General features: G+C 47.0%; 1 protein-coding gene across 1 annotated transcript in view; it reads right to left on the reverse strand.

The window, feature by feature from the left end:
* Nucleotides 1-16,420, reverse strand: part of EMC2 (ER membrane protein complex subunit 2) — a 111,230-nt gene that overhangs the window by 5,716 nt on the left and 89,094 nt on the right. The window contains exons 9-11 of the mRNA XM_063924505.1: nt 13,903-13,984; nt 12,158-12,268; nt 10,372-10,476 (exon numbers count right to left, since the gene is read on the reverse strand). Coding sequence (XP_063780575.1) covers nt 10,372-10,476; nt 12,158-12,268; nt 13,903-13,984 — 298 coding nt within the window. The remainder of the gene's footprint in view (nt 1-10,371; nt 10,477-12,157; nt 12,269-13,902; nt 13,985-16,420) is intronic.

Genomic DNA, 16,420 nt, shown 5'->3' on the forward strand with positions numbered 1-16,420 from the left:
GGACCCCACTAGCCCTTTGGGGAGACAGAGGGAGAGTTTGCCAGCACACACCAGAGCGCTATATATATATAGGGATAACCTTATATAAGTGTTACTCCCTTTTATAGCTGCTGTTTATAATTTAGCTGCCAATAGTGCCCCCCCTCTCTCGTTTTTACCCTGATTCTGTAGGGACTGCAGGGGAGAGTCAGGGAGCCGTCCTTCCAGCGGAACTGTGAGGGAAAATGGCGCTTGTGTGCTGAGGAGATAGGCTCCGCCCCTTCACGACGGCCTTATCTCCCGCTTTTTTCTGGAAAACTGGCAGGGGTTAAATACATCCATATAGCCCAGGAGCTATATGTGATGTATTTCTTTTGCCATCCTAAGGTATTTCTGTTTTTTATTGCGTCTCAGGGCGCTCCCCCCCAGAGCCCTGCACCCTCAGTGACCGGAGTGTGAAGTGTGCTGAGAGCAATGGCGCACAGCTGCAGTGCTGTGCGCTACCTTAGTTGAAGACAGGAACGTCTTCTGCCGCCGATTTCACCGGACCTCTTCGTTCTTCTGGCTCTGTAAGGGGGCCGGCGGCGCGGCTCCGGGACCCATCCAGGCTGAACCTGTGATCGTCCCTCTGGAGCTAATGTCCAGTAGCCTAAGAAACCCAATCCACTCTGCACGCAGGTGAGTTCGTTTCTTCTCCCCTTAGTCCCACGATGCAGTGAGCCTGTTGCCAGCAGGACTCACTGAAAATAAAAAACCTAAAATAAACTTTTACTCTAAGCAGCTCAGGAGAGCCACCTAGCATGCACCCTTCTCGTTCGGGCACAAAAATCTAACTGAGGCTTGGAGGAGGGTCATAGGGGGAGGAGCCAGTGCACACCAGCTAGTTCAAGCTTTTACTTTTGTGCCCAGTCTCCTGCGGAGCCGCTATTCCCCATGGTCCTTACGGAGTCCCAGCATCCACTTAGGACGTTAGAGAAATTTTATTACATTCTACTTGTAAGGCGCCACAAGTGTTTCGCAGCGCCGTACCGAGGTCATACAACAGAACAGTACAGGGAGACAGAACTTAACATAACAGTAAATACATACCAGAAATAGAGCACAGGTAACAAAGAGCACCACAATTCTCATATATAATACAGCTAAGATGTAAGTAGTGAGGGAGTGATCATTGTACTACTTGGGGCTGGCGGCTATAGATAGACATGAGCCTTTACCAGTAGGAGAGAAAGCGGGTAAAGATGGTCGCTGAATAGGAGAGAGCCGTGAGTGAAATGCGTAGAGAAGAGGGCTTAGATAACAAGAGGAAAGAGGGCCCTGCTCTGAGGAGCTAACAATCTAGTGGGGAGGGGTGACAGACAGATGACATGAGGTGCAAGCAAACGGTAGGTAGCCTGATGGCAGTATGCAAGCAAAGCAGAGATGGTCAAGGCATGAGGCAGGGGAATGGAGGAGCAGCCTCAGGACTAGGTTACGCATCGGAGGGTACGCTTTGATGAATAGATGGGTTTTCAGTGCACGTTTGAAGCTTTGCAAGGTCGGGAAGAGTATAATGGAGCGGGGGAGCGCGTTCCACTGAAGGGGTGCAGCATGGGCATAGTCTTGAACTTGAGCATGGGAAGCAGTGACCAGGGCAGAGGAGAGGTGACGGTCATTGGCCGACCATAGGGAGTATGAAGGGAAAAGAGGTTGGAGATGTAGGGAGCAGTGGAATTAGAGATGACCTTGTATGTGAGGGTGAGGAGTGTGAAGAGGATTCTGTAGGGGAATGGGAGCCAGTGTAGATTTTGTCGAAGGGGAGTGGCAGATGTGGAGCGGCGGGAGAGGAAGATGAGCCTAGCTGCGGAGCTGAGGACAGATTGGAGGGGAGGAAGATGGGAGCAAGCGAGGCCAGTGAGGAGAACGTTGCAGTAGTCGATTCGTGAGATGACCAGTGAGTGGATGATAAGTTTAGTTGCACTCTGGGAGAGAAATGGTCTGATGCGAGCAATGTTGCATAGCTGGAAACGACAGGATTGCGCCAGAGCTCGGATGTGGGGTGCAAAGGAGAGGGAGGAGTCAAGAGTGACGCCCAAGCAGCGGAGTTGGGGGAATGGGAGAGATGATGGTGTTGTCAACAGTGATAGAGATATTTGTAGGGGGTGTTACTCTGGCTGGGGGAAAGATAATGAGTGCAGCTTTATTTATAGCATGTCTCACATCATGCCTCTCCAAAATCTACCCTCAATTTCTTGCAGCCGCGTCTTTTGCCGCAGCATCTGATCGGTGTCTATGCCACTGCCAATTTCTTCAAAACTGAAACGCCCAACTGCAGCGCCTTCCACCTGCGGAAATCCGTCTTTAGACGCATCATCGAAACATGCCCTATGGCAGATGCAGTTTCTCAGTCTTAACATGGATTCCTATTGTCAGCGTTTTTTTTTTTACATCTTTGGACGCCGTCGCTGTCAGCAAATGCCTGTGTCTGCAATGCCACCCCGTTACTTCCCAGCTACACCCACTAAAATCTATACTCCCTTTGCCCCAATTTGTTCGGAGTCTCCGTGCGGTAACAAATCAGGAAGGATGCGCAGTGCGAATCAGATACATGCGCAGTACTTAAGACATTGGCCAACTGCGCTTTCATCAGCATAGCGAGCGACTCTGAATGAGGTCCAATGTGTGTAAAAGACATGGATGCCTCACAGCGGCGTGTATCATGGCGGCAGCGACCATTCACATCCGTTGGGGTATAGTCGTACCCGCAATCGTACAATGCGTTCTCTATTGATTGCGATTAATAGCACATGCCCGTGAACAGAAACACTAATGGCGACAAACCACTGGCGGGTGCGAATAGTCGCAGCCAAGATGAGGCTGAACATACAGATGTGTCCTCTAGTCTTAATACGCCATGCGGCGCCAGATGCCTGGCGTGAGTGAGCCGCCAGGTCCCGTGCAGCTCTGCTAATATCAGGCATCTTGTTTGCCGATAAGGTGTCTTAGTCGCAACGCAATGCTACATTGTAGCACTTCGTGTACAGATTCAGAGACTCAGTCGCACACAGATATACAAGTGTCATACAAATCAATCAGCAGAGACTCCTCGTGCGTCCTAGTCACACTGCATTGCCACCATGGCGCATTTTCGGAATAAAAAGCAAAAAAGACTCCCGGCGTTAGAAGATTCTCTGGCGACCTGGCGTGCCCAAGAGGGGCTGTTTTATAAGGACACATCTGTATCTACAGCAACAACAACAACAACAAAAAAGCTCAACTTTGCGCAAAAGACAGGGACGATTTACAGTAACAATTAGCGATAAAAAGGTCAAAACAATACGGCCAGGCCTTCGTGTGCAGTTACGCCCCCCTTTCGCCTTCAGTATACTATTTATGAAAAGCATAGAAAATAAAACCCACAATAAATCAGAACAACTTTCTGTTCCTGAATGTTCTAGACGTGGGATAGATCTTCTAGCATTTTCCGCTTTACTCAGGTTGTCAAAATACAGCCCTGAAGTGAAGTGTGTTTTCTCCATGTTCTGCACCGCTTGCAAAAACACAGCTGCAGAGAAGAAGCAGCTCCTGCCTGGGCAAAAGCCTTAGCGGCCCAAAGACCAGCCGTCGCTTTCCTCCAAATAGCACAGCAGCGCTGGGAAAGATTAACAGCCGTGTACACCATTAAACTAAGTTTTAATTTCCACTCTCCAGTATTTACTCAGGAAGAAATTAAGGCCGGCCAATTAGATCTTCCTACAATTACGCTCCCAGGCAGCTGAATGCGTGGAGTGAAGCCTTTGAGCTGGAAGCTGTTGAGTACTTCATGCTGATTTCAAAATGAGTTTTCTAACGGCACTGACAACCTCCATCACTCACCAGCCTGATTACGCTAAACATATGAAGCGGGGTAAACGGACGGCTTTTGTTCAGCGAGAAAGGCGCGTTTACAATGCACCGGCAATAAACTGCCATTTTCTCTGGAGAAGACTTCTTGTAATTTGCTTTTGGTCAGGGAAATATTTTCTTAGTCTAATGTGAGCATTTAAACACTTAATAAATTTTCAATATAATGGTTTATTTTCTGCGATTCTGCGAATTAGGTCTGTGATTTACGAGCGCTCTCCTGAGCTAAATTCATTTAGTAAGTCTGCTATGATGTGTGGGGAAGGATTATGTGCTCAAGGAACAGCTCCAGCAAAGAGCTCGGAGGGCCGTTAACCTGCTTCTGACCCGTATCCAAGCGTCCTGATCAATCACTTTACTGGGAACAGGTTTTTTTATTACACGCTCGCGTTATGATAAGGTAAGTACTGCTGATGTATCCAGCGTCGTTTAAGAATGAAAAATGGGGGAAAGTCGCAGAAAAGCATGTGCTATAAGCTATATATTGGCCACACCACCTATCACAGCTTATTATACTTCAGGTTTTGGCAACAAAGATACCTTCCTTTATTAAATTACGTGATTCTTTATTGTATTCCATGCTTTTTCTTCTTTTTTTGTTATTACATAATTCTTTATTGCATTACATGACTCCTGGCTACACCATACGACTTTTGTTGCTGCACTGTAGGTATTAGAGTAACCCTGCTGAATCACATACCCAGGCTTCTGCTGAAATCGGGCAATACTGTTCTAGACTTCTGTCTGCATTCTGGCTACGCCTCACATGCTGCTGTGCCACAGTGCTAGCTACAATGCTGATCCCTCAAGCTGCAATAATTTAGCCCTAAACTACGGAACATTGGCATGTAGGTAAGTGACCACAGATAGCCACATACAATAGCACTTAGCAGTAATCTCTCGCCCACACTAACAGTCCACTACTAATTAAGAGGCCGATTATCTCAAAATAATTTTAATTTCTATAAAAAGAACAGAACACAATACAATGGGTACTGAACTGTGTCAGGACAAGGTAGGGTTGGCCACTGTCCATCGATGGCTTGTCACTATCAATGCTCTCCTCCCAATAGTCAATGGTTTTACCATTGATGGGGAGATCTGATGGTTGGTGGGGGGGGGGGGGGGACCCACTACTTTTAAGTATTGCGCAGTCACAGTCCAGTTAGTATGCACACACGCAGACCTGAATCATCGATGAATAAACTATTAATGGTTCCCTTGATGGTTAAAAACCATTGACCATCAATGGCTCAGACATCAATGGACAAGTCTAGTGTGGATCCCAAGGGTGGATGGGGAAGGAGGGGAGAGGGGAGAAGAAGAGGGGCAGGTGGAAAGGAGGAGTAGGATAAGAGGAAAAGGGTAGGAGAGGATAGGGGGGGGGGGGCAGAAGAAGAGGAGGTAGATTAAGAGGAGAGAAGGTAAAAGGAGAAGAGGGGAGGAGGAAAAATGAAGTAGGAGAGGAAGGGGCAGACTAGATGGGCCAAATGGTTCTTATCTGCCGTCAAATTCTATGTTAAGAGAGGCGTAGGAGAGGAGGAGGAGGAAAGGAGGAAGAGAAGAGGACGAGGATTAGGAAAAAGGAAGGGAGAAGGAGGAGAAGAGGAGAAGGGGAGGAGGAGAAAAGAAGAGAAGAGGAGAGAAGAGGTGGTGAAGAAAAGAGGAGTGGAGGAGGAGGAGGAGGAGGGGAGTGGAAGAGGAAGAGAAGGGGAGTGGAGGAGGAAGAAGAGGAGACTAGGAGGAGAGTAGAAGGGGAGAGGAGGGAGAGGATGAGGAAGAGGTAGAGAAGGAGGGGAGGAGGAGAGGCTTGGATAGGAGGATGGTTGTCACAGATGGCAAACAAAAAAACAAAACAGTACGGTAGCGCTTAATAGCACATTGCTTTTACACAAACAGTTTTTAGTCATCTAATCTTTTCAGAATTTAACAAATTCACTTCATATGTTGGATTTTAAATATACTGACATTTATTAGTTTCAGTATAATTTCTACAAAACAACATTCACACAATGTTAAACAGATCACAGAACTGAAATTTTTAATTTTTAATGAAACCCGGCTGTTTGGAGTTAGTTAATTGAGCAAGACTGAATACTGTCTCATTTTAGTGCATTTATATTATACAGTACAACAGAACATAGAAATACAAGTAATATTTTATAGGACGAGTGCACTGCCCTCAGACCATCCACTTCAGGAGTCACATGCGATTGTGGTAGCACCCACATATCTCTCTGTATATATGACTGATGTATTCATAAATATGGCTGTCAAACCTAATTCTGATCGCTAGGAAGCGGCAAGCTGAATGACGGCATTTTCTCTGATGAACAATTATTTTGTCCACATTAATCACAGGGAACATCCTTTATGAAATTAAATATTCCAAAATGTTTGCAGCTTCGCCACGTCTGCTTTCAAACATTGGTTACATTAAAATTCAATAACCTGTCCAAAAACGTATTTTACTGGAAAATATAAGTGAGAAGGATCACGTTAGTGCACTGCCTTAGCATTAATGTCATCCGACTCGCTGCCAAAAATCTCCTGCTTTTAGACACGCTAAACCAATTACCCCACAGTGAAGGCAACAAGCACTATAATATTACTGTACTTTATAACAACCCAAATAGTTGTGTGCGATGTATCATGAGAGAGGTCACATTATCTACCACCAAATTAATAAACCACACTAACATGTAGCATTTACGGGAGTTTATTTAGAAATCTGTATCTGACATTTTTAGGTACACAATACATAACATGATGGGACGCTATTAGGGTTGCCACATCATCCCTTTAATTCTGGACACATTAATTACACAGGTTCTGTGGCTGGCTGACGTCAAGACTCCATGTCACCTGGTTTTAATCAGCCACAGAATCTGTGTAATTAATGTGTGTCCAGAATTAAAGGGATGTTGTGGCAACCCTAGTCGGTATACGTTCTATTTGCTGGCTGTTTGAATACCAGCGTTCAGGATACAGACGCCGGAATGTCGCCAGCCGGAATACGGGCGCAACAGGGCTATTCCCACTCTTGGGTGTCCTATGCTCTCGCCCCGCTGTCGGCAGACTGGCAGCCAGGATGCAGCTTTCGGTATACCGACAGCCAGCCGCCGGCAAGTCTTACTGAACACGATGGGTCCACTTGCGGCACCTGCTACAAGCTGTACCCATGTACTCCCTTGTACCTATATACCACTCCATTATTATGTTCCCTTTCCCCCGTACTTGTATATCCCCTAGTAATCCCTTACCTAGATACCCTCCTTGTTACCAGGGACCCCCCTGCCCTCCCTAAGGGAATAGCTACCAGCTGCTGTGGAACCACAGATTCCAGCAAACCCAACCAAGCACCTGTGGTAGCATGGCAGTATACTACAATACCATCCGGCTCCACGGCAGTGCGATCTCTCACCATAGGGGTCTCCCTCCCGTTCAGTGGCCTCCAAGATGCCGGCACAAAGATTTGCCAAGCAACAATAGACAGACGCATCTCTCTCAGGTGACCACCCAGAGCTCAGGAGAAGACTACGACATGGTAGAGGGTTAGGTGAGGGGCGGTTTGTAGCCTTGTGTCCTGGCAGTAAGAGCCGCAGATGTGGTATGCGCACAAGATGGGTAAACTAAGGACTGCTACCGGGCAGCTGGCGTGCCGGCGCTAGATGCACAGATGTACAATTATATAAATGTACGAAAATGCAAAAACACATTCAGTGGGCACCAAGACTACAGTATTTCTTTATTGGACCTAGCCAGGGAGCGAGCTACAGGTAGGAAGCAAAGTCCCGAACTATTGTCCAGTCCAGCCAGACAGCCACCCGCCCAATGCGTTCCTTTGTCATCTTCAACTTCCACATCTCTGAAGAAGTTGTGAAGGCAATGAAATGCGTGGGATGGCTGACAGGTCCTCTGCGGAGGACTTGGTACCTACATGGAGCTCAAACTCTGGCTTGGGTGAAGAAATAGCCTGGTAGTAACCTTAGAATTTCCTATTGTGGAAAGATCTTTCACCAAAAACAATTCAGATAAGCCAATTTGATAATTTTTCTAATGTACTCAGATAATCATTAAATCATCTCGCGGCCCGATCTTCCCCAACTACAGTAAAGTGTGGCTGTTGTTGCGATAGATAGAAAAAGCAGCAGCCACACACATGGAACGTGATGAGATCTTCCAAATACATTTTGAAGGCTCAGCAGTGAAATGAGTTGGATTCTCCTAAACGTCGCTGCTGAGCCTTCAAATTTATTTAACAGACGTTCTCATCAAGCCCCATTTGGGCGCTTGCTTCTCTTCTTCATAGATACATACTCAGATACAGACAGATAGATGTGATATTTGTCATTGAATTCACATATAGTACAAAATGGTACGCTGTCACCAGTTCAACAATCTAATTGTCCATGGGGTGGAACCCGCTACACTGACCCGTTAATGTGACTTACAGTGTCAGTTTTACAACTTAGGACGGAATGCTTTACCATCACGAATAAAGCTGTAACGCAGTCACTGTTAAAATGCTTGAAATCGTGTTTAAATCAGGTTCAACTACTCAATGTCCCTGTTCCGAGCGTTGACGTCCAAACCCGTAGGAAATGGGAAGGGTCATTGCAGCGCAAAGAACCCATGGCTGTAACCCAGAATTAATGTATATATAACAGTCAGTAGTAAATGGCTTACTGACTGCTAGCTCCTGCAGCCGACGTTTCTCCTGTCACTATATCCCAGCTCCTGCAGCCGACGTTTCTCCTGTCACTATATCCCAGCTCCTGCAGCCGACGTTTCTCCTGTCACTATATCCCAGCTCCTGCAGCCGATGTTTCTCCTGTCACTATATCCCAGCTCCTGCAGCCGACGTTTCTCCTGTCACTATATCCCAGCTCCTGCAGCCGACGTTTCTCCTGTCACTATATCCCAGCTCCTGCAGCCGATGTTTCTCCTGTCACTGTATCCCAGCTCCTGCAGCCGACGTTTCTCCTGTCACTGTATCCCAGCTCCTGCAGCCGATGTTTCTCCTGTCACTGTATCCCAGCTCCTGCAGCCAACGTTTCTCCCGTCACTGTATCCCAGCTTCTGCAGCCGACGTTTCTCCCGTCACTGTATCCCAGCTCCTGCAGCCGACGTTTCCCCTGTCACTGTATCCCAGCTTCTGCAGCCGACGTTTCTCCCGTCACTGTATCCCAGCTCCTGCAGCCGACGTTTCTCCCTTCACTGTATCCCAAGCTCCTGCAGCCGACGTTTCTCCCGTCACTGTATCCCAGCTTCTGCAGCCGACGTTTCTCCCGTCACTGTATCCCAGCTCCTGCAGCCGACGTTTCCCCTGTCACTGTATCCCAGCTTCTGCAGCCGACGTTTCTCCCGTCACTGTATCCCAGCTCCTGCAGCCGACGTTTCTCCCTTCACTGTATCCCAGCTCCTGCAGCCGACGTTTCTCCCGTCACTGTATCCCAGCTCCTGCAGCCGACGTTTCTCCCGTCACTGTATCCCAGCTCCTGCAGCCGACGTTTCCCCTGTCACTGTATCCCAGCTTCTGCAGCCGACGTTTCTCCCGTCACTGTATCCCAGCTCCTGCAGCCGACGTTTCTCCCTTCACTGTATCCCAGCTCCTGCAGCCGACGTTTCTCCCGTCACTGTATCCCAGCTCCTGCAGCCGACGTTTCTCCCGTCAATGTATCCCAGCCCCTGCAGCCGACGTTTCTCCCGTCACTGTATCCCAGCTCCTGCAGTCGACGTTTCTCCAGTCACTGTATCCCAGCTCTTGCAGCCGACGTTTCTCCTGTCACTGTATCCCAGCTCCTGTAGCCGACGTTTCTCCTGTCACTGTATCCCAGCTCCTGCAGCCGACGTTTCTCCTGTCACTGTATCCCTCTTCACTTCCTGACATCTCCCGTCCTCTTCTCCTGGTATCAGCCCCCCGTTACACCCCCGCTCCCCAAACCAGTCGTCCAGACTGCTTCCAGGGTCCAGCTTTATCACCTTCACTATGCCCCACATAATAGCCCCCACCCTCCCCTCCTACTCTCTAGGAAGATGGGTGCTGACAATCTGCACTTGGCTAAACTGAAGCTGGGTTGGTGACTGGGTTTGGAGCCTGGTCAATACTATGCCCCCCAGGCAGAAAAGACAGAGATTGGAAAAGTGAAAATAGGGCAAATGCCACCCTAACTTCCACCGCAATGGTGTTGAGTAGGTAGTAGACGTTTCCGGGGACAGCTATGAAAATGGGTGACAAGCCGCAGTGGGTGTAACCCTCGCTAACAAGACGCTTGCTTTCATATCCTAAACTACACTGGAGAAATGACAGCTTGGATGGGATTGGATGATGTTGTGGAGTTCACGGTCTATGGGCTGTGGGTTCTGTGGAACAGTTTTCCCAGACACCCCCTATTAAGAACGCAAATGATAAAGGTAAATTCAACAGCGTATAGGGAGCTAGGACGGAGGATGTCCGGTACGTCCTAGCTGCACGATGGCACCGGTGTCACTGTGTACGTCACCTACCTGGTACGCTCTTTTGATCTGATTAGCAGCCCAAGACGCAAACTTCACATTATCCTTCTTCATCTTCGCACTGGCTTTAGGATTGGACGCAATATGGATTGAAGACTGAAATAAAGAAGACACATTACATAAATATGAAATGTACACTTCCTTTTTTTAACAATTTCTATGACAACTGCTAAACAATCAGTTCAACCTCTTAGGGGGGAGATTTATCAAACCTTCTAAAGAGGACAAGAAGTTGCCAAAAGACACCAATCAGAATACAGTTCTCATTTTACAGAATGTACTAGATAAATGGCAGCCAGGATGTGACCGGGTTGCTATAGTCCACTAGTCCTCTTCAGGAGGTTTGATGAATCCCCCCCTCCCAAATCATCTGGTGACAGTGTAAACAATAGAAAACAATGTAACAGTGTGCAAGTGGCCAGCATAGATGTCCACAAGAATGTGTAGTGGATGAACTCCAAACGTTCTCAAAATAAAACACAGACCAAGGGTTGCCGACCAAGGGTTGGGAAAGCCGTGGAGAGGTCTAGATACAGGTGTCTGGCCTCGTAGACCATTTGCCTGCTGCAGCGTCAGCAACGTAATAAGACGGACAGAAATTATAGCTCTACTTTCACGTAGCGTTCATAATGCTGCAAAATGATAAGTAACAGAATGAAGAAATCCATCGGACAGCGCTGCACTGTGCAGTATGTGGTCCGAAGCCTCAGCGGACCCAGGACGCTTGCGTCAACTGTTTATCTATAGGCAGAGAGAACATCTATCATAAAGATATTAAACTAAAGCGCAGATGTGTCCTCACACATCTAGCCTCAATATGCGCGACGCCTGGTGCGAGTGAGCTGCTCTTTTTCATCTGCACCAAAAACATTGGGCTGTGACTGGACCTGCACAGGAATTAGTTGTAAATATGTACAAAGTTACACACAAAGCACAACGTAACTTGGCATGAACAAAAGCCAGGGCTGCTGCATTGTGGCACTGTGTATACAGATTAATTCTCAGACATCTATACAAGTGTCGCATATCAAATTAATCCATGCAGGGGTTTTATTGCATGACAGTGCGAGTAAAGTTCAGTACACACTGAGATCTATCAGCTGTTCGTTCGAACGGCCAATATATCGCAAACCCGTTTGCGGGGGTGTACACCCCATATGTTTGTCGCCGTTCACAGACCTATTGCGTCGGCTGTGCAGCACAACCGTTGGCCGACAGATCTACAGATATATCGGTGCATCTGGTTGTGTGTACAGGAGGGTCTGCCGACCACCTGTACACTTGCTACAGGGACCGCCGGTGACTGACATCTCAACTGGGCGGGCACAATTCAATGCCCGCCCACTTGTGATGTCAGGCACAACACAACAGGCAGACGACTACTAAGTGTGCACGCACTAAATATAAATAGAAATGTTAAAATTATATATAGCACGGAATTGAAAGATCAGCATTTGCCAGGGAGCACTTTTATTATTATATGCCTCATTATTAAGGGTTGTTCTGTTTCTCAGCAGTGTGATTATCTGTAATCTCTGCTGCAGATATCTGGTATCTATTACTAAATATAACATATGGAAAAGGTGGATATTACAGTCTGGTAATTACGGAGAACCCCTGCACCCCCCAGGGGTCTTGTTAGTGTTGCCTGGGCTTCTCGTGGCCGGGGAGTGACAGGGTGCAAACAGGTCTGCTCCTGAGGAGTAGCTTCTGATGGTTTCCACATGTGACCCGTGTTGTGTAGTACAGTACGAATACGCTCACCCAGCCAACTTACTATATAGAGACCAAACAGAGCTCGCATATTGTGGTTGTTCAGCTTCAGCGCCTGGGAGAAATATTTTCTAGACAGTTCAAGGTTCTCGAGTCCACCCTGCGTGTATTTCACCTGCTCATAAAAACAGATGAGAAAAAAACCAACATGACAATATTAATTACGCAGCTGCTAGGAGTGTGATATGTACATATAGAAAAACGCAACAGATTTTATTTACAGTTTGCAGTTTCAACATATTTTCTTATTCGAAATCCTTAACAATATACGACGCGGACAAATTTGTTGGTACCCATCCACGAGAAAGAGAAGAACCCATATTTCCCTCTTGAAATAAATTGGAAGAGACAAATGGAATTGGCATCCAGCGTTGTTTACTCCATATTTAATAGAAATCAGACTTTGCATTTGCTTTTTGATTCAACAGAATATTTTAAAATAATAAAAACAAATGAAGATGACCATGAATAACAATGATGGGACTAAACCGAATATTTTGTTGCACAATCTTTAGAGGCAAACACCGCAATCCAGCGTTTTTCTGTAGCTCTGAACGAGGCTTATACACCTGTCAGCAGGTAGTTTGGAGCACTATTCCTGAGCAATCTACTTCAGCTGTCTCAGGTGTGATGGGTGCTTTCTACAGACAGCGTGTTTCAGCTCTGTCCATAGATCTTCCATAGTATTCAGGCCACACCCAGAAAGGCTAGCTACAGTCCCACGGACTTTAAATTTCTCAATAGTATATTCCACTGTAGTCACAGGAACATCAAGCTGCTTGCACATGGTCTTATAGCCTTTACCTTTAACATGCCTGTCTACAATTTTCTTTCCGATATCCACAGACAACTCTCTCCTTAGTTTTCTCAGGTCCATGTTCAGTGTGGTGCACAAGATGATACCAAACAGAGTGACTACTTTTCTCCATTTAAATAGGATGAATGAGTAATTAGAAAACTGAAGACGTGTGACACTAATTTAAGAGATTTATAAATGCTTGGAGAGACCAAGTACCAATTAGCTTCTGTCATTTTTCAAACACATCCTGTAAAATGAAAGTTAGATGCGGATTGGTTAGTACTTTATCTCTCTCTCCATGAATTGATAAATCTCCACCTCAGTTTGAAATATCACTATGAACCGATAATTATCTTTTCTAAGGGGTACCAACAAATCTGTCCAGGGCATTTTTAGAATATCTATGGAGAATTAGCAATCATTTATCACTTTTCACAGTTTCTTTGCTTTATTCTGAGAAGGCGTGCGGAAATAGATGACGTAATAGCTTTTAAGTTCGTCACTTTTCAGGAGGAATGAAGCATTGCTTCAATGAGCTGTAAGGGCGTCAACAAGTCTGTATATGGCGTCATATTTTAAAAGTAAAAGGAACCCAAGTATTTGGAGCGGTACGGCAGGAGTAGGCTATTCTTTGTTGTACTACAAGTCCCAGAATGTCTGAAAACAATATAGAAACATAGAATATGACAGCAGATAAGACTTGGCCCATCTAGTATGCCCTCTTTTTAACCATATTTTTATCTCAAAACTTATTTGATCCTTATTTCTTTGTAAGGAGATCCTTATGTCTATCCCATGCATGTTTACATTGCCCATGAAGAGGCTGGCAGCACATACTGGGACAGCTATAAGCCCCAATGAGACTATCAGAGCCTGCCAGGCGAAGGATAAGCTCCAATGCACTAAAGGACCACTATTAACATAGCAACGTGTACTCTGTAAACACTCACCTCTGCAAATTGCTGGTAGTAGAAGTGGTTATGTGGGTTCGTCAGTAGCAATTCTTCCAGACAAAAGGCAGCTTTCGCATAGCTAAAAGGTGGAGAAACAGACACATCAGATACGGCTATATAGCAGAACATAATCTTACAAAGACCACCATTATTTCTCAATGGAAAGACACTCAAATCTTATGGAATTATTAAGAAAAAGAAAAAATGACACGGAAAACAAACAGAATACATAAAATAACGCCATGTGGTAGGAATGGTGGGAATTATAATACCCTGACACCGTCACAGTTAATGGGGCTCAGGTAACCTACTGCTCTCCAGCGGCCATAGCCGCTCCAGCTCCTTGCTAGGAGTATACAGTAATAGTATACAAGCTATCTTTAAAACGTAATCTTTCTGCTTTGTGGCTTATTGTTGTTATTATAGTTTATTTATAGAGTATAACCAGTTCTCACAGGGCTGTACAGAGAATGTGTGTAATGTCCAACCCCTGTAGAATGTAAGCTATCACGAGCAGGGCCCTCATCTGCTTTTCATACGGTTGGCTGGTTTAAACCAAATGGTTTTGGATTTAAAAAAAAAAACAACAACACTTATTCTGTGACTAGGTGATTCATCGCGCCCTACGGGCGCTCTTCACACCATCACAAGGGGCTACGCCCCTCAACCCTTGCACGCCCTTGGGAGCCACTGTGGATGGGGGAGGAGCAGTGGTGCCGCTGGTGGGGGAGGGGCAGGTGTGTGGGTGCAGCGCATGCGTTTGAGGGGGTCAGGACCCACCGCGGGTGGGGGGAGAGGCGGGTGCGGTGGTGACGCGGGTGGGGGAGGGGCAGGTGCGTGGGTATGGCTGGCGGGGGAGGGGGTCAGGATCCACAACGGGTGGGGGAAGGGCGGGTGCGGGGGTGCCGCGGATGGTGTAGGGGCGGGTGCGGTGGTGCCACGGGTAGGGGCGGGACGGGTGTGCCGCGGGTGGATTAGGGGGTCCAGAGCCACGGCGGGTGGGGGAAGGGTGGGTGCGGGGGTGCCGCGGATGGGGCCCGGACGGGCTGCGAGTGGGGGAAAGGCGGGTAATGCACACCCACCCAGGCTCAGATGAGAGATGTTCCCTGCACGTTGTCTGTCAGTGTCATCTCCCTATTCTGTGTCTCAAACCACAGCCGCACCGCCGCCGCATACCTGACACATCTCCCCCTCCTTCCCCTCCGCTAGTGTCTGCTGCCTGGCCACCCCTCCTTCCTCCTTCTCTAGGAAACACCGCAGCACAGCAACTCTGAGCAGCCGCAACCGGTGCTGCTGCTGCTCGGGCTTGCTGTGCCGCGGTGTTTCCCTGTTGCCGGATACCCGGGAGATGCGCTGCAGCTGCCCCGATCGCTGGCCACATGCTGCACCCGTGCATTGTCCTGCAAACAAGCGAGCCGTCCGGCGCCGGGGCGGGGGTTGGGGGGTGGATGTATGGTAATCCGGGGCTCCCCTACTGCAGCCAGGCAGTGTGTCCTCTGTTACTGCTGCGGCTACCGCCTAGGTGATAACGGAGAAGGGGCAGGCTGCTATCTGCTGCCACTGATAGGAAAGGCCGGGATATTGTAGCTCTCTGCGGGACACGTAGCGACAGAGCCTGTCCTGCCATTATGTGCAGGTTATCCCGGGGATCCCCTCCCGGGCTCGGTGCTGGGGATGTGCTCTGCTCCCACCCGACCGTAATGCGCTCACATTTGAATATTGATGTGTGGTGTTCTTATCTCCTATATAATAGGCCAGATCGGTCATTCTCAGCCAATCAGCTGTGGACTGGGTTTGATACACCTGACACTAACCCAATGAGAGCTCCTAGCCAAGCCTAGCGTTATCCACACAGTCACTCTGGGCTATTATATAGGAATTTACAGGCACGGCGCCGTTACTTCCCCCTGGTATTATTTAACATTCTTGTTGCTTGTGGTCTTCATTTGAGTGAGATGAACCAATGCAGTAAATTCACACACACAACAGAGATATAGGGAGGGTGAACCAGATCAGAGAAGTACTAAATCTGCCTAACATCAGCTAAGACTCCACAAACCCCTCCCCTAACAATCGTATAGGACAGGAAAAAACAACAACTAACATTCTCAATCCTAAAGGGCAAATAACTCCAACACATAAAAGAGGCAATACACATAGAAACACACATGGTTTAAGCTACGTTTTTCTAAATTTCAAAATCTTCAGTCCTATTGAGATGTTCCCGAGTGTACTTTATATGTTTTGAAAGGTTTAGTCTATTTACATATATTCAGATGTAACAGGAATAATAAACACTAAAAAATTGGTTTTATTGAAAGATGTAAAATAAATTGTATCAAAGCCTAATAACTCTGAATTGTTAGAAAGCATTGAAACCTTGTTGATCAAGTCTTCTAATACATAGCAATGTTTCACAACATTAACATAATAAGCAGGATTCAATTAGTTTTCTTTAAAATATGAATGCAAATTCTTAGGAACGGTGAGAAAACGTATTCATTTGCATTTGTAA

This window comes from Pseudophryne corroboree, chromosome 5, assembly GCF_028390025.1.
Source record: "Pseudophryne corroboree isolate aPseCor3 chromosome 5, aPseCor3.hap2, whole genome shotgun sequence".
NCBI lineage: Eukaryota > Metazoa > Chordata > Amphibia > Anura > Myobatrachidae > Pseudophryne > Pseudophryne corroboree.